Here is a 26,378-nt window from a genome sequence, read left to right as displayed (position 1 = left end):
CTCACTATGTAGTTCAGGCTGGCTTTGAACTCACTAGGTAGCCCTGCCTCAGCCTCCCAAGTGCTGGGATTACAGGCGTACACCACCATGCCTGGCTAGGTTATTATTCCTTTTTTTTTTTTTTTTTTGGTACCGGGGATGGAACTCTAGACCTTGCACTTGCGAGGCAGGTGGCAGAATCACTGATCCTCGGCCCTAGGCTATTATTCTTAATAAGTCTCCCACAAGCTAATTTAAAACCCCAGAGCAGTGATCAGGTAGATGTGATGCCAAACTTCCAGCTAAGGCTGATTTTTTTTTTTTTTTTTTTTTTTTTTTTTTTTTTTTTTTTTGGTACCAGGGATCGAACTCGGGACCTTGCGCTTGTGAGTCAGGTCCTTGCGAAGCAGGTGCAGCACCTCTGAGCTAAATCCCCGGCCCAAGGCTGAACAATTTAATCTGCTCTGGGTCCCACAGGAGAGTTTCTGAACACATAGGGGCCTCCTCAGAGCTCATAAATGAACGGATGAACAATCCCCACCCACGCCCCTAGGGTCTCTTTAAGAAGCTGGCCTCAAGGAGGCAGTTGCGGAATCCCGGCGGGGAAGGGGGGACCTAGGTCTTCGGCCTGAGAGCTTCTGCGTTGACAGCCCGAGTCTGGCTCAATCCGGAAAGGCCAGAGGACAGGGTCCAGGTGAGTTCTCGTGATTGGCAGCCTTGGACTCCCGGTGACGGCTGCCCCGCCTCCTCACGTCGAGCCTGTTGGCGCCAGCCTGGGGGAATGGGAGGGGCTAGAATCTCCGGCGGCCATTGGGCTGGGGGGGGAGCACTCCGGTGGGCCTGTAGCCCCGCCCCCAACATCCTGATGGCCAATGGGCGCGGCGCGTGGGCGGAGCGTCGGCGGCGTCGGCAGAGTCCGGGAGGCTGAGGCAGCTGATTTCGGCCTGGATGGCGAAGAGCAGCGGAGAGAATGGGCCACACGCGCCCGCGGCCTCGGGGAGCCTGTCGGGGACCCGGGAGAACCTGGCGCAGGGACCCGACGCGGCAACCGCCGACGAGCTCAGCTCTCTTGGCTCCGACTCGGAGGCCAACGGCTTCGCCGAGCACCGTATCGACAAGTTTGGCTTCATTGTGGGCTCGCAGGGGGCGGAGGACGCGTGAGTAGAGCCGGAACTAGGGCCGAGGGGTCGGGCCAGGGCGCGGGATCCGCGTGGGTGTGGGCTGAGGCCCGGATGCGGACAGAGTCGCCCTGAGGACCGACCGACACGTCCTCCTTCCAGCAGGGACACCCGACCCCTTCCTCCTCTGCCCCACCGCCATTCCGTCTCTTCCCCCACGGACCTGCTCCTGTGGGCAGTGACAGCCGTACTTCCGACCTAGGCACCGACAAGACCATCCTACCCCCGTAACCCCATCCTCTAGACTGACTGACCCGTCCCCAGGGAGGACCAGCTTCTCCCTCTGTGGGCCAGTGATGGACACTTGCCCCATACCCACCACTGCCACCCCGGCCTTAGGACTGATGGACTTTGCCACTCCCTGGAAGGCTTACAGATGGCTACCCCCTCCCCCATGCACGTTCTCCACCCCTCCCCTCCACTAGGGACCCACTTCCCCCACCCCGGGAGACCCTAGGCAGACTTAAAAAGGCCTGACTGGCCTGTCCTCATCCCATTCCAGGACAGCCTGATCCTCAAGACAGCAGACCTCTGGATGGACCGATTCTGGTCCCCCCCCCCCCCGTCCCATCCTGGGACAGACGTCCTTTCTCTCATGGAAGGGTCAGAGTGTTCCCCTCCCCGCTCAAAGGCAGCTTTCTCCATTGTCACTGGCAACAGGTAGGCAGACACTGTCTTCCCAGTAGCTGCAGGGTTACAGCACCTCATTTCCATCCAGGATGCACTGTCGGCTCCCACAGCCACAGGAGCTAGCAGGGAGACTCCATGGATGCTGTGGGGACGTGACCCTTCCTCTCCAAATCCAATTCTGGAGTGGTGGTAGGCAAGGAGATAGCAAGGTTCCTGCTCAAGTAGCATACTCAGACACCCAACCCTGGAACATCAGATGGCAGATGGTGAAAACTGAGGTAGTGGATAGCACCTTCCCTCCAAGTTGGGCAGGCTGGGCAGCCACACTCTGCCTCCCGGAACCCACTGTGCCCTGTGCTCCCAGAGATCATTATGTGTGGGCTGAGGGTGAACTGCAGACCCCACTTCCACCCCAGCTGTCATGTCACATGAGAGGGGTGCTGCGCACAGACCCGACAAGCCTCCCTCCTGAAGTGCCTCCTGTTCAACAGGCAGCTCATCAGTTACCATTTAGGGGCTTTCCCTTCCTCCTCTCCTCTGACCAGTCGTGACTGCCCAGTACTCCCCTACTCACTCTTACAACTTATGAAAGTGCCTTGGTAAGAGCCCCACCCCATACTAGCAGCCCCCAAACTGTCTCTTCCGGATTTTCTCCGGATCTAAATCAACTTATTCACCAGACCTCTTTCTTCCTAGGAGAAATCTAGGCTCCTCCCCTAAGGGGAGTTTCTCTCCTCCCACTGGATCTGTCTCCTCTAGCCCCTTCCCAGTTGCTAATGCCAGGCAAAGCCAGGACTCAGAGAGCACCCTTCATTCATCACTCTCCCCAACTTGACGTTTTCTTCCATTTTTCTCAGGATTAGCTTGAGAAAACCCAAAGGGGACTTCGGTGGTGTTTTTGAATTGGGGAACAATTGCCAGGGCTCAGAGAGGGGTGTGGTCTTGAGCTGGGGAATGAATTCTCAAGTTTCATTTGTGGGGCCTTGAAAAGAAGAATTCAGATTCGTTGATGAATTCAAGGGGATGAAAATTCTTACTACATGCTTACCAGGCAAGTAACGAGATCTCAGGATGCAGAGCATAGGCTGGATTTAAGAATCACACTTGCTGGCTGTGAGACCCAGGACAAGATCCTGGATCGTTGAGCATTTTTACTTACTGTAAAGGGAAATTGTAATATTTACTTCCAACATTGGTAAGGGCAGAGGGTGTGTGAATTGAGCTGAGACCTGGGCCAGGGGTCAGGTGACAATTGGGCGTATGAAAGTGCCCTAGTACAGTGCCTAGTGTAGGCCATGACCCAGAAAATGTTAGTTTTCTTTCTTTGCCTTCTAAGGGCTAGAGAAATGATGAAAAAAAATGAGGGCATACCTCTGGTATTTGTGGGCAGAGAGAGGCCCCAGAGGGAGCACCTCCCTCTGGCTGTAGTCCGCACACAGGCAGCCAGACATCTGTCTTCCCCACCCCTCCAACCACAAACCCGGGATGTGGCTCTGCAGATGCCCGCTACATTTTTTTGGGTACTGGGGATCGAACTGAGGTCCTTGTGCTTTCGAGGCAGTCGTCAGAACCACAGAGCTAAATCCCCGGCCTGCTCTCTACATTTTTTTATGTCTGTAGGAATAGAGCTGAGGTAGAATTCCAGGCCTGCTCTTCCTTCCCTGCCTTACTTTCTTGAGGCTGTCAGGATTGGAAAGCTTGGACGTTCTTTGTTTAATCTTGTGGTTCCCAAAAAGCCAAGAGTAAATCTTGTCCAAGGTCATAAGAGAGAAGTTATGTGAAGTTTCAGGGTGACTGCCCTATCTATAGTCCTGTGGTTGAGGGCTAGGAGTCCATATGCTGTCCCAGAGAAGTGAAACATTAGCACTGATGGCTGTGGCAGAGATGGTGGAGACTCTGGCTTAAGATGAAAAGTCCACTTCCACCCTGGGCCAAAGGTTGTCTCAAGAGAAGTCGCTTTTAATAGTTCCAGGGGCTGAGGGAATGGGGCTACCTCCTGGTGGTAGCTGTTTGAGCTGGAAGACATCTTAAGAAATTACCAGTTTAACCCTTACTTATACAGATGACAAAGCAGTCCAAGAGAGGAGAATAACTTGCTTAAGATCACACGACATATTAATGGCAGAACTAGGATTTGAACCCAAGGTTTCAGATTCCTAAGTCAGAAGCTGGGTATGGTGGCACATGCCTATCTATAGTTCCAGTACTTGGGAAGCTGAGGCAGGAAGATTTCCACAAGTTCAAGGCCTGGCTACATAGGGAAGTTCAAGGTCAGCCTGAACTACATAGCAAGACCTTGTCTCAAACAAAACAAAACAAAACAACCAGACTCGCAGTTCACCATGTGCACTATTCCTAAATATGGCCCATGGCCCCAGGAGGAAGCAAGGTAGATGGAAGATGTCTAGCAGGAACCCACTTACCCTCATCTCTGGCTTAGCTCAGCACTTTGATTTCCTCAGCAGTGTAGGACGTTAACAGGGATGGCCCAGAAGGATGAGTGTGTTGTCTTTGCCAGTTTATTAACCTCATCATTTTAGGATTGGGATGAGGCTTATTTGTTTTTTTTCTCCTTGGTCCTACAGTAGAGGAAAAGCTTAATTAATATTTATATTACTGAGGGCCTGGGATTTAGCTCTGGTTCCACCGCCCGCCTCGCAAGCCCAAGGTCCTGAGTCAGATCCCCGGTACCCCCCAGTATATACATATATATAAAAGTAAGTTACTGAGTGATTTACTGACAGATACGCCAAGTCATGTAAGAGTGATCTTAGAAATGGCCATCACCAAATGGGTAGGGGAACTGAAACCCGAGAGAGATGGTTAGCCTTTCCAGTCTAGGAGCAAAGCTAGAACTGGACTCAGAACAGTTCTCCAGCCTAGGCCTTTCCACTGCTTCACCCCATCTGTCTTTTCAGCCTACTCTGCAGGGCACCTTTAGTGGGACTAGAGCGTTCCCTGCCCGTGCTGGAGCAGTAGTAGCCACAGGAAAGAAAACAGTCAGCTAACAAATGACTCTGTGGGTGCGTTGGACACAGGCAGAGGTGCTGGCAGCGTTAGTTTTGGCTTGGCTGAAGACTGAGGTGAGTGTTGAAGCCCAGGGAAGATCCGATAAGGAGAAGAAGTGTTCTCAGCAGGGACAAGTGGGAAGGGTGATGTTACTCTCTATCTCTTGGGGGTAGGAAGAACAAACCTGTTCAGTATCCCTTCTGCAGCTTAGAGGAAGTGGTCAGGAAGGTAAAGAAGGGTATAAGTTGGATACCAGGTCCCCTGATCCGAGGGAGATGGCCTGAGAGGTGAGTCTGATCTTTCTCTCCTCTTCCATGTGATTGTCAGGACTGGCCTCTGGAGGCTGGAGTTTCCTGCTCAATCTGCAAGACAGATGAGGTGATGAGCTATGCTCTCTTGGATCCCGTGGGCATTGACTTCCTGTTAAGGGAGTAGGGGATCTGAGCTAGACTTGGAAAAACATCTGGAACAGCAGAACTTCCTCAGTTCCCCTGTTCCTTGAGCCCTCTACTTTTATTTTATTTGTTTAGCAAAACATTTATTGGTACAGTTTAGATGTACATAATGATAATATTCACTATAGGGAATTTGTATCACTACAAAATATATATCTTGGTTTTCTCCCTACCCTCACCCCTCTTCCCCTCCCTGTATACAAAACAAGCCCTCTACTTTTAGTCTGTCTACATCTATGACAGACCTATAGCTTTGGAAATCAAAACTGGCTTCATGAGCATCCCTTATACATTGCTCTGTGCCAGTTGAGGTGGGACCAGGGCCATCCTAGCAAGCCAGAGCCTGCATCCTTGCTTTCCTACCACTTTCTCTAGTTTTTAAGCTTAGAGCATCCACTCTTTTTTTGAACTATTACAGATCCCAGGAGAGCATGGAACTGACATTGAGTGGTCCCTGGGTGGCCCATCTGGAAGCAGCTACACATCTGGGACTCTGCTCTGTGACACCAGACCACAGGCCCTCCCATGCTGTCTCCCCCTTTCCTTCCTCTCAACCTCAAAGGAGAATCCAGTTTGGTAGCCCTGTGGGTGTTTTAGGGCCTCAGACAAGACCTAACTTGGTAAAGGAGAGGGCCAGCTCACCAGCTACTGCCCTGGGAAGGTGCCTGTATGTCCGCCTAATATGGAACCCTGCGCTGTGGGAAAGAGATAAGGCAGTAGAGCCTCCTTGCATCTGGTCTGAAATAGGACCTCCAGGGGTCAGTGAGGCCTGGCTTGGAACCAGCCACCCAACTAATTTACAGTGAGGTGGAGGAAAGAAAGTGTCTTGTGCTCTCTCCTGACATGAGCTCCGGACTCTCACTGTCTGTATTACCTTGGACATGTTGCTTCACTTCTGAACCTGAATTTCTTTTCTTTATTCCTCTCTCCCTTTCCCTCTCCCCCTCTCTCCCCTTCTCTCCCCTTCTCTCCCCTTCTCTCCCCCTCCCTCCCTCCCTCTCCCTCTCTTTCTTCCTTTCTTGGGTCTCACTTGCAGTATAATTTAGGCTTGAACTTACTGTGTGGCCCAGGTTGGCCTTGAATTCGCGGTGATCCTCCTGCCTCTGCCTCCCTAATGTGTGCCACCATGCCCAGCTATGAGCCTGAATTTCTTACTTGCAAAATGGTTATATGATAATACCGACTTTGCAAGGCTGCTGAGAGGTCTTCCCCTCAGTGTCTCAGGACATTGGTCCTGTCTTTTCGTTTTCTACTTCTCATCTCTGGTCATGATGATGTGGGAAGGGGTGACCCCTAACCCAGGAGGTGTTAATCCCACACTGTGGATGAGCACACTAAATATCTGAGTAGACAGTGCCCAAAGTTTGCCACCTAATAAATGACAGAACTAGATCTAGAACCTGTTTCTCGGCACTGTGACTAAGCCTTGCTAAGCTGTTAGCAGGCAAGGTGTTAGATCCTCATCATCCCTGAGGTCCTCACACCCAAGGCAGGAGTGAGCAGGAACCTGGCTACCTCCCCATCACCCATCCCAGCAGGAAGGGCAATGGTGTAGTGAAAGTTCTTGGCTGTCGCAGTGGGAGAAAGGCCCAGAGAAGAAGATTGTTGGGGAGGCCCCGGAAGCATGGCTTAGCCCTCACAGGTCAGAGTACACTGCATTGGTCTTGACCCCAAAATATTGTGGAATGCCCAGCTGACTCCGATATCCAGCCTGTGCCTTTTGGCAGAAGTGTTTGTAGTATTTGGTGGCAAGGATTGTGTTCCTTTTACAGTGAGGAGCCTGTGCCACAGAGGAACCAGATCAGAAAGGGATCCTAGGTCTTCCTAATGCCAGCCCAGTGCTCCAGCTGTGTGGCACTGCCCGCTTTCTTTCTCACTGTGGAGCCTGTTGAGCCTTCAGACCCAAGATGCATCGGTCACCAGAGAGGCCTTTCACTGTCCACCTGTTGTCAGTGCTGCTCACTCTGTTTATCCTGTGGATTGTCCACTCGACAATGCGGAAGCCTTTGTTAGCTGATTAGTTTGCTCCTGGCAAATCTGTTGCTCTTCTGGGTCCAGGGACTCTCTCTGGAGAGACCAGCACTCCTGATACTTAAACCTTATCAGGAGCGCCTGTCTAGGATTTTGGGGTAGTTGCCACCTTGCCTACTTGTACCCTAGTTCTGTTTCCTTCCATGTCCTGTCTTAGCTCCTCACTTTTCTCAGGTAAGGAAGTAGACAGTAGACACAGCAGCCTGGGCAAGCAAGCCAAGGGTTATTTTTGCTAGCTTATTTTAATTTTTTTTCCATTAAGTTTATTGGTACATTTTAGGTATACAGTACGGTTACATTCATCAGTGAGATCTTAGTTTAGCCATTTTAGCAGCGAGCTTATTTACTGTATATTTTTTGAGCATCTACTCTGCCAGACCCTGTGATTGGGACAAGGGATACGTAACTGAACAAGACATCTCTGTCTTCTTGCCCTCAAGGAATTCAAGATTGATTAGAAAACAACTACAAACAAATCTTTAAAATGTTGAGTGATAGGGGCCGGGGATTTGGCGCAGTGGTTCCAGGTGCCTGCTTTGCAACAGCAAGGACCCAAGTTTGTTCCCCGGTACCCGCCCAAAAACATGAAAAAAAAAAGTTGAGTGATAAAAGCTATAATGGAGGTGTGCAGTTACTTGGGAGTACATAGGAGGAAGCAGCCATCTTCTGCAAGAGCCTAGAAAGAAGTGGACTTTGATCTAGGACTCCAAAGGGCATTCCGAGGTTGAGGAGTTAGCCCAACGGTTCTGCCACCTGCCTCACAAGCTTGAGGTCCTGAGTTCAATCCTGTTCAAATTAAAAAAAAAAAAAGCATAAAAGGGTATTCCATTAGATGGGAGGAGACCCATGTCAAAATTCTCCCCAAAAGCTGTTTGAGAAATGTTGCGGCAAGGGCAGTGATGACGAGAAGAGGGACGAGCAGAAGGCTAGCGGCAAGGGGAGCTAAGAAAGATTGGGAAGACAGGCTAGCCTTGAATGTCAGGCCGAGGCCTACTGCATTTCAGAAAGATTAGTCTGGCTCTGGCGTATAAGATGGCAAAAAGGGGAGCAGGACCACTGGCTGTGAGGCCTGTGGGGAATCCAGGCTGTCCCAAAGGAGTTACAGTGAAACCTGGACGAGGTCTGGCGCTATGACGGGGAAGAGGCTGGCACATTTAGGGCTTAGTCTGTGACTGGCTGTGTGGACTAATGAGATGACCTCTCGCAGAGCCCGTGCTGGAGCCTTCTAGTTTTAGGGAGGCAAGGCCAGCTGCACCTTCCTCCACAGTGGGTTGCTGTTGACTCCTGCTGCTGCCCAGGCTTTGTCATAGCACTGGGTTCCCCAAGGTGCCAGTCCTGGCTGGCATGCCCAGGGCACATCAAGGGGCTCTTTGTTTCTCTCCTGTAGGAAAGCAATTTGGCTGATCCGGTTGGGGAGGGAGTAGGGTGAGTAATACTGAACTCTGTGGTCTCTGCCTGGTAAACATTGGATGGCAAGGAGAGCTAGGGTTTTCTCCAAAGAGGAGAATGAAGCCTGAGGAGAGAAAAAATTTACCTTAGGGCAGAGTGCCAGTTGGGGAGCATAGGTTTGGGCTTCGGGCACAACATAAGTTGGTCAAGGGAAGACAGATGACAGCTGAGAGCTAGCTTGATCTTATCCAGTATCTATTTTGTCTGTATATTTAGTGGTGCTGCGGTTGGACCCAGGGCCTAGATACTATGCGGCATCTCCAGCACTATTTGTTTTTGTTTTTTGAGACAGGGTCTCACTATGTAGTTGAGACTGACCTGGAACTCACTATGTAGCCCAGGCTGGTCTCAAACTCACAGTGATCCTCCTGCCTCAGCTTCCCAAGTGCTGGGATTACAGGCGTGTGCCACCTCACCCGGCGTCTCCAGCACTTTTTAAAATATTTATTTATTTAGGGTATTTTGTTGTTGTTTTGTTTGTTTGTTTTGAGACAGGGTTATGCTCTGCAGTTCATGGTGGCCTTGAACTCACCATGTAGTCCAGGTTCTGGAACTGGAAGTGATCTTCCTGCCTCAGCCTTGGTGAGTGTTGGGATTATAGGTGTGCACTACCACATCTGGCTTATTTTTTAAATTTTGAGACAAAGTCTCACAGAGTTGCTAAATTGCCCAAGGTGGGCTCGAATTGCCTGGCAATCCTCCTGTTTCAGCCTCCCAAAATGCTGGGATTACAGGCATACACCAGCACACCTGGCTCACCTGGTTATGTTTAGTCTTTTCTTGGAGCTGGTGCTTTGGGTGGAAGCAACTTCAACATCTGCTAGAGGCAAAATTCTTAGCACTTTAGGGTACTACCAGTGACTCCTAGTGAGCAGAGATTCTAGATGGAAATGTAGGTTTAGACTAACATGTGGGAAGGCGCTCTGAGTCAGGCACAGGAGTCAGGGTGCCAGTCAGGGTGCTTCCCCACCAACCCTTGTGGTTTATGACTAAGGCACATTGTCTCATCTGACCATATGGCTAATGCTACCTCTATGCAGCCCATGTCAGGCTCAGGATATAGTTCAGTCCTGCCCTCACAGGACTTACAGCCTAGCAGGGAAGTCAGACATTAAACCGGTAGTTACAGGCATGGCTGGGTTCAAAGGACTGTGAGGATCAAACATGATAACTGGATTAGGAGCACAGTGTAAACAAAGTCTGCTGAACAGGGATCTGGAAACAAATTCTGGGCCTCAGTGAGCCACTAGTTGCTTGTGTGACCTTGAGAAATATACTTAATCTTTCCAAATCTCAGTTTTTCCCTACATATAAGGCAGTTTGAGTGGAATAGTACTGAAAAACTCATCTACTTCTAACATTTTGAGGTGGACCTTGGAGTATATGAAAGGAGTATATGTGAGAGGTTCTTTGTATGGTAGGCACCCAATCCAAGGAGTCAGCAGGGCATGTTCCACAGAAGCTGGTGCTTCTAGCGTGGCTCTGGTCCTCTGGTGAGAGGACTTCTCTGTGTGCTGGAATAGTGGCCCTCATGTCTGTGGGTGTGTGTCAGTTCAAAGAATGCTTTCATTTTTCTAGCGTAGCCCTTACTTGTTTGTTTGTTTGTTTGTTTATTTGAGACAGGGTCTCACTATGTAGTTGAGACTGACCTGGAACTCACTATGTAGCCCATGCTGTTCTTGAACTCACAGTGATCCCCCTGCCTGAGCCTCCTGAGTGCTGGGATTACCAGCCCAGCCTAACCTAGGGCTTTTTTAACTGAGCTAGCTATGTCTCCTGCTCTATTTATTTTATTTATTTTGAAATAGGGTTTTATTGAGTTGCTCAGTTTCCCAGATTGGGCCCAAACTTGCAATCCTCCTTTCTTAGCCTCTGAAAGTACTGGAATTACAGTCATACACCACCATGTCTGGCTGATTTGTCTAGCTCTGTATTCTGCAGTAACCCAGAGCACTGGGAAGTTGGTAGGGTAAGGATTTATTTATTTATTTTTATGGTACTAGGAATTGGATTAGGGTCTTTATACTGAGCTACATCTCAGCCTTTTTATTTTATTTTATTTTGCTCAATTACCCAAGACGGACTCAGACTTTCAATCCTCCTGCCTGAGGCTCCCAAGGGCCAGAATTAGAGGTATGTGCCAACCCACCCTGTTTCAGGATAAGGATTCTTTTACTCTGTTTACAGAGAAACTGAGACCGTGCAAGTGATGGACCCAGGCCTGGAATCTGGGACTCTGCCTTTCCAATCTTCCATCTCACCAAAACTAGTGTCCAGTGTGTAACCTTTCCTTCCACTGCCTGTCCAAGGCTTAGGACTTCAGCCCAACCCCAAACTCTACCTTTTTTTTTTTCTGAACTGGGGATCAAACTCAGGACCTTGCTCTTGCAAGGCATGCGCGGCGCCACTGAGCTAAATCCTTGGCCTGCTTCTACATTTCTTATTGGGTTGTTTTTCTGACTGACTTCTTATGAAGGATGGCGCAGCACCTGTCCCTCCTCTGCACACACAACTCCTCATATGTCCCCAAGGCAGGTGGAGCTGGGTGTTTAAAGTCCTAAGGAGGGAACATAGTTGGGGGGGTTCTTTTTCCTTAGTTCACGCTGGGCCCTGGATGCTGTGTGTCCAGAGCAATCTTTCTTTTTTTGTTGTTTTTTGTTTGTTTTTTGGGTTCATTCTTGATATCAAAGAGAAACCTTTATTTTCTTTTAAAAATTTTTAATTTTTAAAATTAAAAAATATTTTTATTTAACATTTTTATTAAAAATTTTTAAAGAAACCTTTATTTTCAACAAATATGCCTTCAAGAGATGGTTCACTGATCTGCTATAAACAAATCTCTCTTCACATACAGCACCAAAAGATATATTTAAAAAATTAAAAAACACACACAGCCCCACCCCTTACATACCCATCTCCACAAAAGCCTCACAGCTCAGACCAAAAGGGAAAAACAAGTCAAACTCGGTACCCTTGCACAAAAGTCATCTTTGAATTAGGATTTAAAAATTTATGTATTTCTTTCCTATGAAAAATGACACAAAAAATAAATGAAAAAGGCTAAGGAAAAACTGAAAATAAAGGCCTCACAGGATTTAGGAAGATTAAGAAAACATACTGTCTTGCCTGCAAGCTAACAGAAAGCCAAAGAATGATCCGTCCTCTTCATGTTCTTTGAATGGGAGACCTCAGGCTTAACTGACATTCCCTCAGAGTGCTGCACCCAACGACCAGGTAAAGAAAGCGTGAGGAGTCAGAAACACCAGGAGCCCTGGGGTAGTAACCAGCAGGGTGTGGAAATCCTTAGGATGTACCGTAGGCCTAGACCTGTCAGGCTTCCAAAGAGTATCTTGCACATGGGTTTGCCAGCATGTAAAAGGGACACATTGCCTTTAAAAAAGATTCTGGGTTAAAAAAAGTACAAGGGGGTGAAGGGTCGACTGCAGTGAAGATTTTCCAGTCAGAGCTCGAGGGAAGGTGAGTCCTGCGCCATCACGACGGTGCCAGGATCTGCCTGCCCCAGCTCTCCTTGGGCTCCTCAGTCACACCCTTGCTGAGCTGTCACTCTCTGGGACATTTTACTTTCTTCTGGTCTAGCTTGTTCTGAGCCCAAAGTCGTAGTTTCAGTGATTCTGCCAGCTTGAGTGTTGACTCATGAGTCTCACAATCTAGAACAGCTTAGTTAACTTCACTCCACACCTTTTGCCTCTGCATCTCTGCATCGTATGGAAAAGGTCTCTGAAGGGTGACTCCTCGGGGCTGTCAGAGGCCAGCAGGGCCAGTGTATGCTCCATCGCTGTGAGGCACTCTGCTCCCTCGCCCTGCTCTGGGCAACTCCAGCATCACCTCAGTCTCATGCTGGCGGATCAGCTCAATCAAATACTGTTGCTGCAGGTGAATGTAAAGATAAAGCTCTGGATGGAGGCTGTCAATCAAGGCGATGGCTTCCTGAATCTGGCCCTTTAGAATCATCTCCCAAATCTTTTTTTTTTTGGAACCAGGGATTGAATTTGTGACCTTGCACTTGTAAGGCAGGCAGTGGAACCACTGAGCTACGTCCCTGGCCCTCATCTCCCGAATCTTGATCCATTATCAAGTGTTTCTAGATCCACACAGTTCAATTCCAGATTTCATTCGAAATTTTTCTGCTGCTTCCTTAAAGCCCTCTGTGACCAGGTAGTTCACAATGAAATGATTCATGTGTGCTCCCTGGACATGTAGGTTATTGAGCTTTTCTGTCCATTCATCTTTTGTGATTTCATTGGGCTTTTCTGTATAACGCATTCTGATTTATTTTTTGCCAGTCTGCCTCCCTTGTGGTATGGGCAGCAGGGGCTTCATGGCCACACCTGGGGGCCAGGGAGGGGCCGCAGCAGCAGGCCTGTTTTTTTGTTGAGACAGGGTCTCGCTTTAGCTCAGAATGGCCCTGAACTCACTATGTAGCCCAGGGTAGTCTAGAACTTGCAGCGATCCTCCTGCCTCTACCTCCCAAGTGCTGGGATTACAGGCGGGCACCACCAAGCCTGGCATTTTTCTTTTTCTTTTCTTTTTGATACCGGGGATCGAACTCAGGTCCTTATGCTTGCAAGGCAGGCGCTGGAACCACTGAGCTAAATTCCTGGCCCTTCTTTTTCTTTTTGAGACAGGGTCTCAAGCGATGTAGGCTTGTAGTTACGATATAGCCCAGGCTGGCCTTGAACTTGTGGCAATCCCCTTATCCATTGCCATTGTTGAGATTACTGGCATGCACCACCGTGTCCAGCTCATCTTTCTTGACCTATCACTTTTAGAGGATGATGCTTTGTTCCCTTCCCACTCTGTCCTGTCTCCACATGAGAGAAAAACCTGAATTTGAGCCTGGGAGAGCCCAAGTTAAGGCACCAGCAGACCTGGCTTTGAGTCCTGCTTCTGACATTTTCTAGGCATGTGAACACTAAGTCTTCAGTTGGACCAGCAATAGCATTGGGGGTTGGGAGCATTATGAGACCTGAGGGAGGTGATGTTAGAAAGGAACCTAGCACAGGCTGGTGTGGTAGTGCATACCTATAATCCCAGCACGGGGGGCTGAGGCCGGAGGATCACTGAGTTTGAGGCCAGCCTGGGCTACATAGTGAGCTCCAGCCCAGCCTGAACTGCATGTGAAATCCTGTCTCACCCCTGCCCGAAAAGGAAAAACACCTAGTACAGTGTAAGATCTCAATGTCTGTGGTACATAATGGCTCTCACACTTACAGTGTGCATTACCCTCTGAGGTTCTTTGGTGTAATCTTGGGGAAACAAGACCAGCCTGGAGGGCATGACAATCTGGCTTTGTGTGCTCTGCACACTCACCCAAAGGTCCTGGAGGTGAGGCAGACACCAGGCCCACTCAGACTTTGGTCAGGAGATTCTTGGCCTGCAAGGGCAGGTTGGGAGACCCTCTGTCAATGTTTCATTGAGTCATTTGGAGGAGGGCCCTCAGGCAGCTGTGACTCTTAGAGCCTGCTCTTCTCTCTCCTTGGCCTATGAAGAGAAAGCAGAAGTGAGAGCTCCTGAGAGCTTCCAACCCGGTGAGCAATCAGAGGGTGGGTAGCCTGGGGCCTCTGCCCTCCTGGGTAGTTGCCATCACCTGGGGAAGAGACTAGACTTCCTGTGCTGCCTCTGAATAACCCCTTCTATCTTCCCGGTATTATCACAGTAATGCCATTTCACAGAGGAGCCTGTATGGTGGACTGGGCTTTGACTTGTCCTACCTTCTTCAATTCTGTGAGATGTAATTATCATCATAATCCCCATTCTACAGAGGCGGAAGCCAAATTCCAGAGAAGGAAAGTGATTTGTCAAGCATTGCTCCATTTATGGCTGTGAGTCCACTGAGTTCCAAGCTGCCAGCCTAGTGGACAACATCCAGTGCTGGAATTGGTGGCAAAGCCAGAAAAGAGTGGCATCTGGACTTACCTCCCTGTGCTGTCCTTGCCTGCCGTGGGACTTTCATAGTCACTGTCTTGCTGAAAACCTGAGTTTTGCTTTGTTACTTTTTAGAGACAAGGTCTCACTGTGTAGTCTAGGCCGGCCTCAGACTCATGGTGATCCCTCTGCTTCAGTCTCCTAAGTTCTGGGATTACAGGCCTGCACCACCAGGCCTGACTTTTCTCATGTGTGATAGGGGGTTGACAGTCATGGTGGCACATGTTTATAATCTCAGCACTGTGGGAGGCTGAGGCAGGAGTATTCCAAGGTCAAGGCCAGCGTAATCAATTTAGTGAGTTAGCAAGATCCTGTCACAAAATTTTAAAAAAAGCTTGAGGATATAGCTCAGTGTGAAAGCCCTAGGTTTAGTCCCCAATACTGAAAAAAAGGAAGGTTAGAGGGGAAAGGGGGTGCGATTGGAGGGGAATTCATCATTAGAGGATCCATCTCGTGAGATTGTTGCCAAGATTAAATGTAATAATGTTAAGTGCTGAGCAGAGTCTGGTACATAACAACTGCTTGGTAAGTGTTATAACAGACACACAGTTAAGTTAATTGAATTTTAGAACTGTAATGTTGTAAAAGGCCATCAGCAAGCAGATCTGTGCTCAGCCCTGTGCTGGCCTTTGAGGAAGATCTGGAGGACGTGTCAAGGCAAAGAGGGAGTGTTCTTTATCTGGCTCTCACTGTGCTTGACCCATGTGGTCTCAAGGTAGAGGACAGTATTCCCAGCTCCCCGCTGAGAACATTGACAGTAAGAGGCCTGAGGTCACAAAAGTAAAGAATTGGTCAGCACACGTTTATTGAGAACCAGCTAAGTGCCAGGCTCTGTTCTCGGCCCAGGGCACAGTGCAGAGGCTGAAACTGACCGAGCCCTACCCTCCCAAGAACTCACCTCCTGCTGGAATGCTGCCTCAGCAGAGTGACTGGCTAGGTGAGAAAACTACCTGCTCCACCAGAGTGTTCACGTTCCCCACACGCATCATGCCCTTCCTCGTAACGTGCCCCTGCACACCCTGGGCCTTGTCTGCCCGATGTGTCCTTTCCCCTTCCTCGCCTGGCCATTCCCTGTCGCCCTTCAGACCCCATTTGAAAAGGGAGCTCCCATCCGAAGTGTTCTCTAAACACCCGCCTCACCGTGCGGACTTCTTGTAGCTCCTAGCACCTTTCACCTGCTCAGAGTTCGAACTTGTGCGTGTGCTGGTTATTTATCCATTCATTTCTCTCCTCTGCCAGATTGACCTCTTCAGAGGCAGGGACTGGGGACTGCATTTTATTCATCTTTGTGATTCAGGGCCAGAGCAGGCTCTAGAAAGATGTGTGTGGAATGTGCTGAGGTGCTGATTGTGCTGTCTCTGGAGCAGCGGGGATGGCGTAGAGGCCTCTGGTGCTGAGATGAGTGGGGCTGCATTACAGGTGGGGGTTGGGGTGGGGCCAGGAGGCTGAGCGAAGGTGGCTTCAGTGGACGGGCGCCTGGACATAGGACTCAGGGAAAGGACCAGTGTGCAAGACAGTGAGGGGTGGACAACCAGGGCCTGAGGTTTCTGTTGGAGAAGGAAGGCAAGAGGGAGCCTTGAAGGAGTTTAGGCGGAGGAGGGGCCTTATATAAACAGTGAATCAAGACTAATTTGGTAAGATCTACCAATAATAGCTAGCAATTTGGTAAGGGTAGGTGAGGGTGTATATGAATCAGGGTGGCCCTTAGGGGCCTGCAGTGAGATTGTGACAGAGGACCCAGTCACCAGCAGGGAATTTCAATTACCTTTTTGCCTGGGGGATGTTGGGGTTTGGCAAAGAGGTGTCTCCTGTTGAGTAGCTTTCTGCACTTGTCAGGGAAATGGCCCTGGGGTTTCTGTTGTGGTCTGCACCCTTCTCTAGTTCAGTGGACAGAGGAGAGGGGTTCTTGCTTTTTGGAGCTAGCAAGGCGGTGCCTAAAGGAGCCATGTCTTATGTCTTACGTGGAGTGGGGTGGAGCTGAGCAGAACGGAGAGTTGGGCAGAGGCCAGGCACCAAGGCCAGCGAGGGGTGGAGAGAACCTGTTTACCACTGTGCACTGACCCAAGGCCGGAAGGAGCAGAGCCAGGGACTGCCTCATGGGAAGGAGAGGCAAGCCCAGCATTTGCCTGCACTGGGAGCAAGAAGAGCGTGAAGCAAGCCAGACTCTTACCAGGCGGGCCTGGCCATGGCCAGCCAACTCCAAGGCAAGGTGGCCAGGCTGCCAGAAGAGATGCCAGGCTGCTGTAGACCATCTTCCCTTCTCCACATCACCCGTGGTGTGGCTGTGGTGGGTCGTTTGTCTTTTGGACTCAGACCTCCCAACTACCTGGAGAAGGGACGGACTCACTATGTAGCCCAGTCTGGCCTTGAATTTACAGTGATCCTCCTGCCTCAGCCTCCTGAGTGCTGGGGTTATAGGTGTTCACCACTACACCCAGCCAAGATAATGAATTCTGGAGGTTGTTATCCAGTGTGCAAAGTAGGTCAGCTTTTTGTTTATCTTCACTTCTCCTTCTACCTGGTTGTGGGAGAGGGTGCTCCTCCACCCTCACTGTCTCTGGATCCATGACTGGCCATGTTTTCTCTGCATATCCAGACCCAAATTTTCCTCACCATAAAGGGGTTTCTTTCAATATCCTCATCTGCATTCTGGAAACCCAAATGTGGGTTCCATTGTTACATTCTTCACTGCTGCACTTCTCAGATTGGAGGGTGGAGAATGGAATGGAATGTGACAGGACCGAGCCTCTGTTATGCTGGAGCACTTTATATCTGTCAGATGGCGTAGTGGCAGCCTCCACTTCCAGGCTGTTCTGTTGAGCACATTCTCAGCTATGCTCCATGTTAGTGTTCTCGTGTGTTGAATGGAGGTGATAAAAGCTACTTGTATGGGGAATTGTGTGCCTGTATGTAGTGCTTGGCAGAGTTAGTACATGGCCAGTGTTCCAGCCATGTCAGCTCTTACTGCTTCATGTCATCTTTGTTGCTGCTCTTTGAGGAGGTGGCATGGGCCCAGTGTTACAGATGAGGAACCGGAAGCTCAGAGAATAGAGAAGCATTTCCTGTTTCACACAGCTAGAAAGTGGCAGAGCAGGGATCAGAAGCCAGGAATTATGGTTTGTGTGTCATTGAGTAAATTACATAATCTCTTGGGGCCTTAATTGCTTCCTAGGTAAATGGCAGTGACCCTGCTCTGCCTGTCTTATCTCTAAGGGCTGTGTACGGGGGGACCTGTCAGATGAGAAAAGGGATGTGAAAGTTTTAGCTAAACTGAAAATAACTACCCTTTGCTGGGTGTATAGCAGGCTGGGCTCTTCTATGCATTCATTCCTCATTGCAGTCTTGTAAAATATGAGGTATGCATTATGGTCCCATTAAAGATGAGTACGTTGAGGTTTAGAAGGTCAAGTGTTTTGCCCATGATATTCCAGCTAGTAGATGCAGGAGCTGGAATAGATACCCAGGTTTGTTGACTTCACGTTTCGCACTCTGTTTATTCTCCCTCAGGTTCCACTGGCCTTCTTGATGGATGATATGAGAGAGTCACTTCTGTTGTCTGTTTCTGCTTGGGGTTGTATTTGTCTTCATTTGGGCTAGTTTGGGGAATAATTCTGAAGAAGGGTTAGACGGACTCCTTGGGACCAAGGTTTATTTTCCACTGCAGGATACAGGAGTTCTGGGCATGGGCACCACCCTGTTGATTCTGCCAAGCTAGAGAGGTTGAGAGCAGATATCTAGGAGGACAAGAAGAGAGAAAACCCCAGCCTTCGGATCCGATTGTCCCCTGAACTTTTGCCAGCCTCCAGCCTTTGGGATTTTTGGAGAAGGCTAAGGGAACTGGAACCTGAGGGAATGGGGTCCCTCAGGTCTCATGGGTTATGGCGTGGGCCAGCATTACTCTGGGAGCCTGACAGATTCTGTGATCAGGCACTTCCTTCGTCTCTTCTGAGCCTTTCCTGCTCAGGAGATGGGACTGGTAGCAGAGAGCAGATGGCCCAGGCTTACCATCTCCAACCTGGGTTGTGCTTGCCCGTATACCTGTCCAGTCTCTTGGCCCCACTGAGCATTGCAGGCCATTCACTGGTCAGGACACTAGAGGAGGGAGTCAGAGTGTCTCTACAGGCCTGGGGGTCGAGATTGGGCCACACAGCAGCATCTGGAGAAGGGCCTCTTTTTCCTACAGCTCTCTTTAGGAGAAGCTGAGGCCACATATGAGATACTTGCAGAGAGGAAGCCTTGTTTCAGCCCCTTACTAGCTTTGCGACTTTGCCCAAGTCATACAACTTCTCTGATTGGGTAAAGTCTCTCATTGGCCAAATGGAAATAGTACTTAATCTATGAGGGCTCTACTTTACTGGTCATTAAGACAAATAAAATTGTTAAGGCAAAAGTGATTTGTAGCTCTGAATACAGTGCAAATGAAGGTAATGATGTCATGGAGAAAATCAGGTAGGAACCTGTTGTGCATCTGTGAGGAGTGTGATGGAAGTTATAGAGGTGTTCAAGATCTGGTGTCCATTTGGGAGGAACAGTGCTGAGCAATACGAACAAATTGTAGCAAGTATTCATTTCCTAATTCGTGTCTTGACGGATTCATGGGTGAGTGCTAGATCAGCTTTAGGAATTGTGACCAGCTATTAAAAGAAAAGAAATAAATCCAGGTGTGGTAGCACAGACCTCTAGTCCCAGCATTTACTCCAGAGACCGAAGCAGAAAGAGGACAAGATCAAGGTCAGGCCAGGTGTGGTGGCAGTGCCTGTAATCCCAGCACTAGGCTGAGGCAGGAGGATCGCTGTGAGTTTGAGACCAGCCTGGGCTACATAGTGAGTTCCAGGTCAGTCTCAACTACATAGTAAGACCCTGTCTCAAAAACAAACAAACAGAAATAAATTCACAGTCATCCTAGGCTACATAGTGAGACCTTGTCTCAGACAAAAAAGAATGAAATTTAACTGAAAAATTCAGAGTACATTTGTACGTGTAAAGAGAACTCATTTTATAAAATAGTTTTTAGTTTTATATATACACACACACACACACACACACACACATATATATATATATATGTATATGTGTACTTTACTCAGTATGAAATGTCTGGTTTTTTTGTTTTGTTTTGTTTTTCTTTTATACCAGGGATCGTACTCAGGACTTTGCGCTTGTGAGACAGGCACGGTGCCACTGAGCTAAATCCCTGGCCCTGGTTTGGTTTTTTTTTGAGACAGGGTCTCACTAAGTAGTTCAGGCTGACCTTGGACTCAGTATGTAGCCCAGGCTGGCCTCAAACTCGTGGCAATCCTCCCATGCATGCACCTGGCTGTGAAATGTATTTCTTAGAGGGTAACAATTTAAAAATACTGAAAGAAACAATGTTCTAAGCGGGATGAAGGTCTTCAAGTTGTAAGGTAGTTAATGACACCCAGACAGGCAGGAGCATTGGCTATGTGGATACTGAGGGTTTAGCTTGTGAGGGTGAATTTAGTGCAAGTGTCAAGAGCAGGGACAATGAAGTCAGACAGTCCTAGGTTTTAGTTGTAGCTCTCTGCCCCTTAACAGTCTTTGGCAAGTCACTTAGCCTTACTAAGTCTTGGCATCATTTGTGAAATTGGGAAAATATTATGGTAGCGATGTTATGAAATATACATGTAATAAAATGTATGTAAAGCATGGAGAAAGAAATTGTTAAGTGTGCTTTATAAACAGTTACTCTTGTTGATGCTGATATTATTATTGTTATAGTTGGAGTGCTTTTTGTCTTTATTTTTGCTTGAACCCAGGGTCTTCACACTGAGCTATGTCCACAGCCCTTTGTAAAATTTTTTATTTTGAGATGGGGTCTCACAAAGTCACCAAGTTGCCAAGGCTGGGCTTGAACTTTTCATCCTCTTGCCTTAGCCTTCCAGAGTGCTGGCATAGTTGGAGTTTTTAATATTTTTTGTTGTTGTATTTTGAGACAGGATCTGATTATGCAGTTCGGACTGGCCTTGTGACTCACTGTGTAGCTAAGACTGTCTTCAAACTCATTGCAATCCTCCTGCCTCAGCCTTCCAAGTGCTGGGATTACAGGTGTGCGCCACCATGCCCAGCTGGAATTTTATTTTATTTTACTTTTTGGTACTGGAGATCGAACTCAGGATCTTGCACTTGTGAGGCAGGCGGTGGAACCACTGAGCTAAATTCCCAGCCCCCAGCTGGAATTTTAAATGGTATATTGCTGTAAAGGGAAACTGTGACTTAAGAAAGGGTAGTAGAAAAGGTGTTTCAGGGGCAGGGAATGATGTGGGCAGGGAATGACGTGTGTATACCTGGTATGAGAGGGGTTTGAGGATTATGCAGCCTCGGCAGAGGGTGTTGAAATTATAGGTAGAAGACACCAGGAACATTTTGGCATAACATGGGGGAGAAAGTTTTAGCCCTAGAAACTGTTAAAATAGGATGACTTTCCCCGGGAGGTAATGAGGCCCCATCTCTGGCAGAGTTCCAGTGGAGACTGGGACCGTTATTGGAGGCTACTGACTGTTATCAGTAGGTTAGGCTACTTTCAGGAAAGAGTGGTTTTCTGGACGTGAAAGAGGTCCCGACGTGTAGTGTCCCTGATGGACCATTTGGTCCCTTACGTAGGATCAGATTCTCTCTCTAGTATCTGACTCATGCCCTTTCTTCACTGCCAGGAGGAAGCCACCTCAGGGTTTTTACTTATGGGATTTGTACAGACCACTCCTCCATAGCTGATCCTTGCAGCTCCTCTTTGGGCCTTCTCCGAGGGTCAGTTCTCAATGTATCCTGTCTACACACATAGGGAAAGTGAGGCTGAGTTGTCAAGTTTTCAGGGATCCACGCCATGCAGAAAGAGACATTACCCTGTAGTTAGAGCTGTGCTGAGTGCTGGGAGTGGCCAGAGATCTCTAGTGTCTTTCTTCTCACCATCCCCAAGAAGATTGAACTCCTCTGGAAAATGGGCTTTGTGATTGCGCATACCTATAGTCCCAGCTGCTTAGGAGGCTGAGGCCAAGCGACTTAGTGTGAGACCTTGTCTCAAAACAAAATTTTTAAAAGTTGAGGATGTAGCTCAGTGATAGCATGCTAGCCTGGCATACATGACACCCTGGGTTCAATCTGTAGAACTGCAAATAAAATAGAAAAAAAGCAAAAAAGCAAAACCTCTGCCATTGAAGGAGAAGCTGCATAAGTGATCACATGTCCACAAAAATTTCCCAGTTTAAGGTTTTAAAAATCAAAACAGCTTTTGACTGACATGTACACTTGAAGCAATGTATTTTGTCTGTTCTTGAGAAAATCTTGCGAAAGTAATGATACAGTTTAAAATCTGTGGTGCTTTAGTATCCAGGAAATACAGTCATTTGTTTTGTACCCAGCTGAAATTCCGGTTTGAGGTTTGACATTGGGGCTTTGAAACTTCTAGTGCTGTTATCTGTCATCAGTTAAAATAGAGCTCATGTTCCTCTGGGTATCTACAGTTAGGAGAGTGAGTACCTCTGTTGTCTTGCAGTTAGATTTTACCAACAAAGTCAGACCCGGTGGTTGAGCTGTATTTAATCACAAGGAGGGGAGACTTTTTTCCCCTCTTTTGTAACTTTAATTGAAGCATCACTATTCATTTTTTAACTTGTTTTAAAAGCACCAATTTTTAAAATCGAAGTCAATTTTTTTTAAAACCATCAAGAATGGAGGGGAGATTTTTTTTGTTTTTTTGTTTTTTTGAGACAGGGTCTCGCTTTGTAGTTGAGACTGACCTCTGTAGCCCAGATTAGTCTCGAACTCACCGCAATCCTACTGCCTCAGCCTCCTGAGTGCTGGGATTACAGACGTGTGCCACCACGCCCAGCAAGGGGGAGATTCTTTAGAAACTGGCAGACTTAGATGAAAGCCTTGCTCCCTCTGAACCTCAGTTTCCTCATCTGTACAATGGGGAGAGGGGCTGGATCAACGTTATCACATCCATAACTGCCAGAACTTCCTGTTGACTCAGTGTGGGCAGCTGCTCATTTAGTTAACTAAAGATCCCCTAACTTGCTGCACAAGCGAGTGCATTGTAGGTGGTTGAACTCACCACGGCCTGGGGAGTTGGGGGCCTTTGGTTTCTGCTCCATAGGGGTTTGAGGACTGCCTGAAGATGCATGTCCTTTTGTAAAGTACCTGACCTTGGCTTGGACCTTGTTTTTCTCTTACCAAGAAGAGAAGAGAATGTTCTTGCGCTCTAGTTCTCCTCTAAGAGAGAAGGACAGCAGTTTGAAGGGCGGTAACTTGCGTCAGTGTGTTGAGGGATCTTATTTGCCCCTTCTGAGCTGTGCATTTCCAAGGCTGCTCTGAAGCCTGAGCAGTTCCCCAGATAAACTGCACTGCAGAAGTGGACCTGCCCTTTGTGTCCTGGTGGCCCCAGCTCTGCCAGGCCCCTCCCTCTGTTCTTCTAGCCAGTAGAAGTTACAGCAGCATATTTCCTTCCGGCAGAGGGAGAATCAGAGACTCCAGGCCTGGGCTAGGCCCCAGCTGTACCATGTCCTGTTCTGCTCCCAAGAGCTGCTGTGCCCCTTTCTGGGCAGTCAGGCAGAACTGAGTGCCAGCTCTGGGCTAGGTTCAGCTTGGAACTGAGTCCCAGTTTTCCCAGTGATTTGCTGTTTGACCCTGAGTAAGATACTCTCCTGCATTATCTTATTTCTCTAAGCCTTGGTTTACTCATGTCATTAATATTTTTATTTTAATACCATGAAGTACTTTTTTTTTTGGAGATAGGTTCTCACTATGTAGTTCAGGATGGGTTTGACTTCACTAAGTAGCTCAGGTTGGCCTCAAACCCACGGCAATCCTCCTGCCTGAGCTTCCCAAGGGCTGGGATTATGGGCGTGTGCCACCACACCCTGTTTGAATACTTTCTTATTTTTTGAATACTTTCTTAATTGAAAAAATGTAAAAGCCACAAAAAGCACAGCAAAGAAATGTAAAATATCTGTAATCCACCACTTTAAGATAATTTTAAGTAAGGCTTGTATTTTCTGTGAGAGATGCACGCATAATTTTTTTGTTCTTGTTCGTCTTGCCAGTATTAGTCTATAGAAAGTAAGAAAGCACAGGTAGAATGCCTAGTCTGCAAAAGTTAGTCGACTCTTCTGTTTGCTTCTCAGAGTTCTGTGAACTCATGAATTCTGTGACTCCTTGGAGAAAGCCCAGTCAGTTGGCGCACCCTCTGTCCAAGCCAGGGATCCCCACCTCAGTCTGCCTGTGCCTGCATTGGTGTTCATCTGCCTTCCTAGTGCTGGTCTCTGCACACCAGACACTGTCTCCACAAGGCTCAGGAGTTTGTTCTAGTCTCAGCAGCACATCCTTACAGTGCACCCAGAGGCCCTTGCCTAGATCAATACTGACGCAGTTGTGGTAGCTGTTCAGTCAGTAGGTACTGCACAAATACAAGCAGTGGTGTGTTATAACACTAATAACAGCTGACTCGGGAAGGGGCTTTGAAGCGTAAGATATTTATTATTTATTTATTTTTCTGGTACGGGGGCTTGAACTCAGGAACTTGCATTTGCAAGGCAAGTGTGCTGCCACTGAAACCCCCAGCCCATGAAGTGTAAGATTTTTTTGTTTTTTGGTACCAGGGATCGAACTCAGAACCTCGGGCTTGCCGGGCAGGGTATGTGATGCTGTGCCGATGAGATACATCCCCACCATGAAGTGTAAGATTTTAATAGTTAGGAACATCTTAGGGTGCATTCTGGCCAAAGGACTGGCATGGGTAAAGGGTAATAGGTGGGAAAGGGCCAGGATGTAATTGGGGAAACTCTGAGTAACTAGTTTGGTTCATATGAAGAGATAAGTATGTTATTTCTGTACTTGTTTGACTAGCTTTTGTGTGCAGTTCTGTTCCTAGCACACAGGCCCTCTTAAGAAGTTTATTTACCAAGGTAGGCCTGAGAAAGGAGTGCTTGGCTTTGGTACACGGATGCACACTCTCAGATTTTGCCCCAGAGGGCATGGTAGCCCTTGGCCCTTTGATACATAAGGGGAATGGGCATTTGAACCTGTTGCCTCTCTGGCCTGTGCCTTCCATGGAGGAGGCACATTCCTTCTCATCTGCCCAGGGTGATGATGAGTTAGCAGTGCAGAGACAGGCAGGAGGATGTGGTCTGGCCAGGCAAGTGCTGGCGCCGAAGCCAGGGCCTTTTCTCCTCTTGGTGTGTCTGACAGGCTCTGCCCTCTGCTTCACAGACTGGAAGAAGTCCCCTTGGAGGTGCTGAGGCAGAGGGAGTCCAAGTGGCTGGACATGCTCAACAACTGGGACAAATGGATGGCCAAGAAGCACAAAAAGGTGAGGAAGCTGGCCTTGGGCCGGGAATTGGCAGCCTGAAGAGGAAGAAGAGGGGGAAATTGCATCAAGTTAGAAAAGCAGGGGCTTCTCCAACTGCCATGTTGCCTGACGTGTCCTCCATGGGCCAAAGGTAGGGGTGGAAACAGAAGCTGGCTGGAAGGCAGGGGGAAGGCTGGGCCCTGGCAGATTACTTCAGAGTCACACAGAGCTTTGTCCTGGAGTTAACCTTAAAGCTGCTTTCACCCAGTGACCCTAGTAGGCAGCTTTGCCCTAGCCCTGCTAGAAAAAGGCCCTAAATACAAACCACACCCAGGGAAGGCCTTTCAGTACTAATAACAGCTGTCTTGGGAGAATTTTGAGGGTGTTTGTCTTATCCACAGTAATTCTTACCGTGCCCCTGTGAGGTTAGCAGTGATGGCAGTATGGACTTTACAGACGGCCTGCAGAATCAAGAACTGAACTTTAGCACCTGCCCTCTTAACTGGCATAGGAAGGGGCTTCTTCACCCTCTAGATTAGTTTGATGATTCCTGTCTGGCCTCCTGGCTAAAGCAAAAAGAAAGAAAGTAGCCTCACAGGTTACAAATAATCTTACAGAAATTTAAACACCCAGCACCCCTCCTCTATTCCGGCTGTGCTTAGACACTTGCTCTCTCACCCTCTGAGCCGGCGCTTGCCCACCACTCGGAGGCCTGTGTGTTGGTGCTGTTGGCCACCCCCGGCAGGGCCTCGTTATCTCCCGTCCTAGGAGGCCTGTATGGATGCTCATAGCTGCAGCCTCTCTGCACAAGTTTCAGCTCTGGTCTAGTCTCGGCCCTCTGGTAACGGGGTCAGGCAGAAAGTCAGAGATGCACTTGGGCCCATGCTCATCCCTCGTTGTATAACTTTGGCCAGGTAACTTTATCTATCTTCCCCCCTTGGCTTCCCTGGTCCAGGGAAATGATAATCCTTTTGAGAGGCTCCCCCAAGGTGGTGACTATAAGTGCTTTATAGACGGTAAAGCCCTGTGCCATAGGGCAAAGGCTCATGCAAGCCTGGGTTCTTTCTTGCTGTTCTTTGTGGGCTTTAGGGCATTCATTTTTTTGCTTATTAGAAAATGTTTCCTCTCTTCCTGTCTTTTTAAATATTTTTAAGGCAATTACTCATCGACTGTCTCCAGCCTGACTTTAGGGTATGTTTTCCTGCCTCGTCCTTCTTCAGATTCTTCCCTGAGCTGCAGCTTGCTCTCCATCTGTCTGTGGTGACTGGTGGCTGTCAGGCACTGTGCTGCTGGCCTTCTTGCTCCAGACACCCTGGCAAACATAAATTCCAGAGGGAGCTGCGGCAAACTCCTCTCAGCAGAGCTTTGAGCAGCACTTCCTCTTCCCCTTTGCTTTCT

General features: G+C 48.5%; 1 protein-coding gene and 1 pseudogene across 2 annotated transcripts in view; one reads left to right on the top strand and one right to left on the bottom strand.

Annotated features, from left to right (window-relative positions):
- The first annotated feature begins 925 nt into the window (after positions 1–925).
- The window catches only part of Tbc1d10a (TBC1 domain family member 10A), a 35,402-nt gene continuing 9,949 nt past the window's right edge, over positions 926–26,378 (top strand). The window contains exons 1-2 of one of the 2 annotated variants that reach the window (XM_010603775.3): positions 926–1,136; positions 24,902–25,001. In XM_010603775.3, coding sequence (XP_010602077.1) covers positions 928–1,136; positions 24,902–25,001 — 309 coding nt within the window. In that variant the 5' untranslated portion in view covers positions 926–927. Of the gene's footprint in view, positions 1,137–14,261; positions 14,281–24,901; positions 25,002–26,378 lie in introns of those variants that run through there. The other variant, XM_010603776.3, reaches the window with a different exon arrangement.
- LOC104848258 lies at positions 12,224–13,015 on the bottom strand (annotated as a pseudogene).

Source organism: Fukomys damarensis, unplaced genomic scaffold, assembly GCF_012274545.1.
Source record: "Fukomys damarensis isolate Sample0158 unplaced genomic scaffold, DMR_v1.0_HiC HiC_scaffold_12, whole genome shotgun sequence".
Taxonomy (NCBI): Eukaryota; Metazoa; Chordata; class Mammalia; order Rodentia; family Bathyergidae; genus Fukomys; species Fukomys damarensis.
Note: the sequence above shows the minus strand (reverse complement) of the source record. Positions and strands in the feature narration are given on the sequence as shown.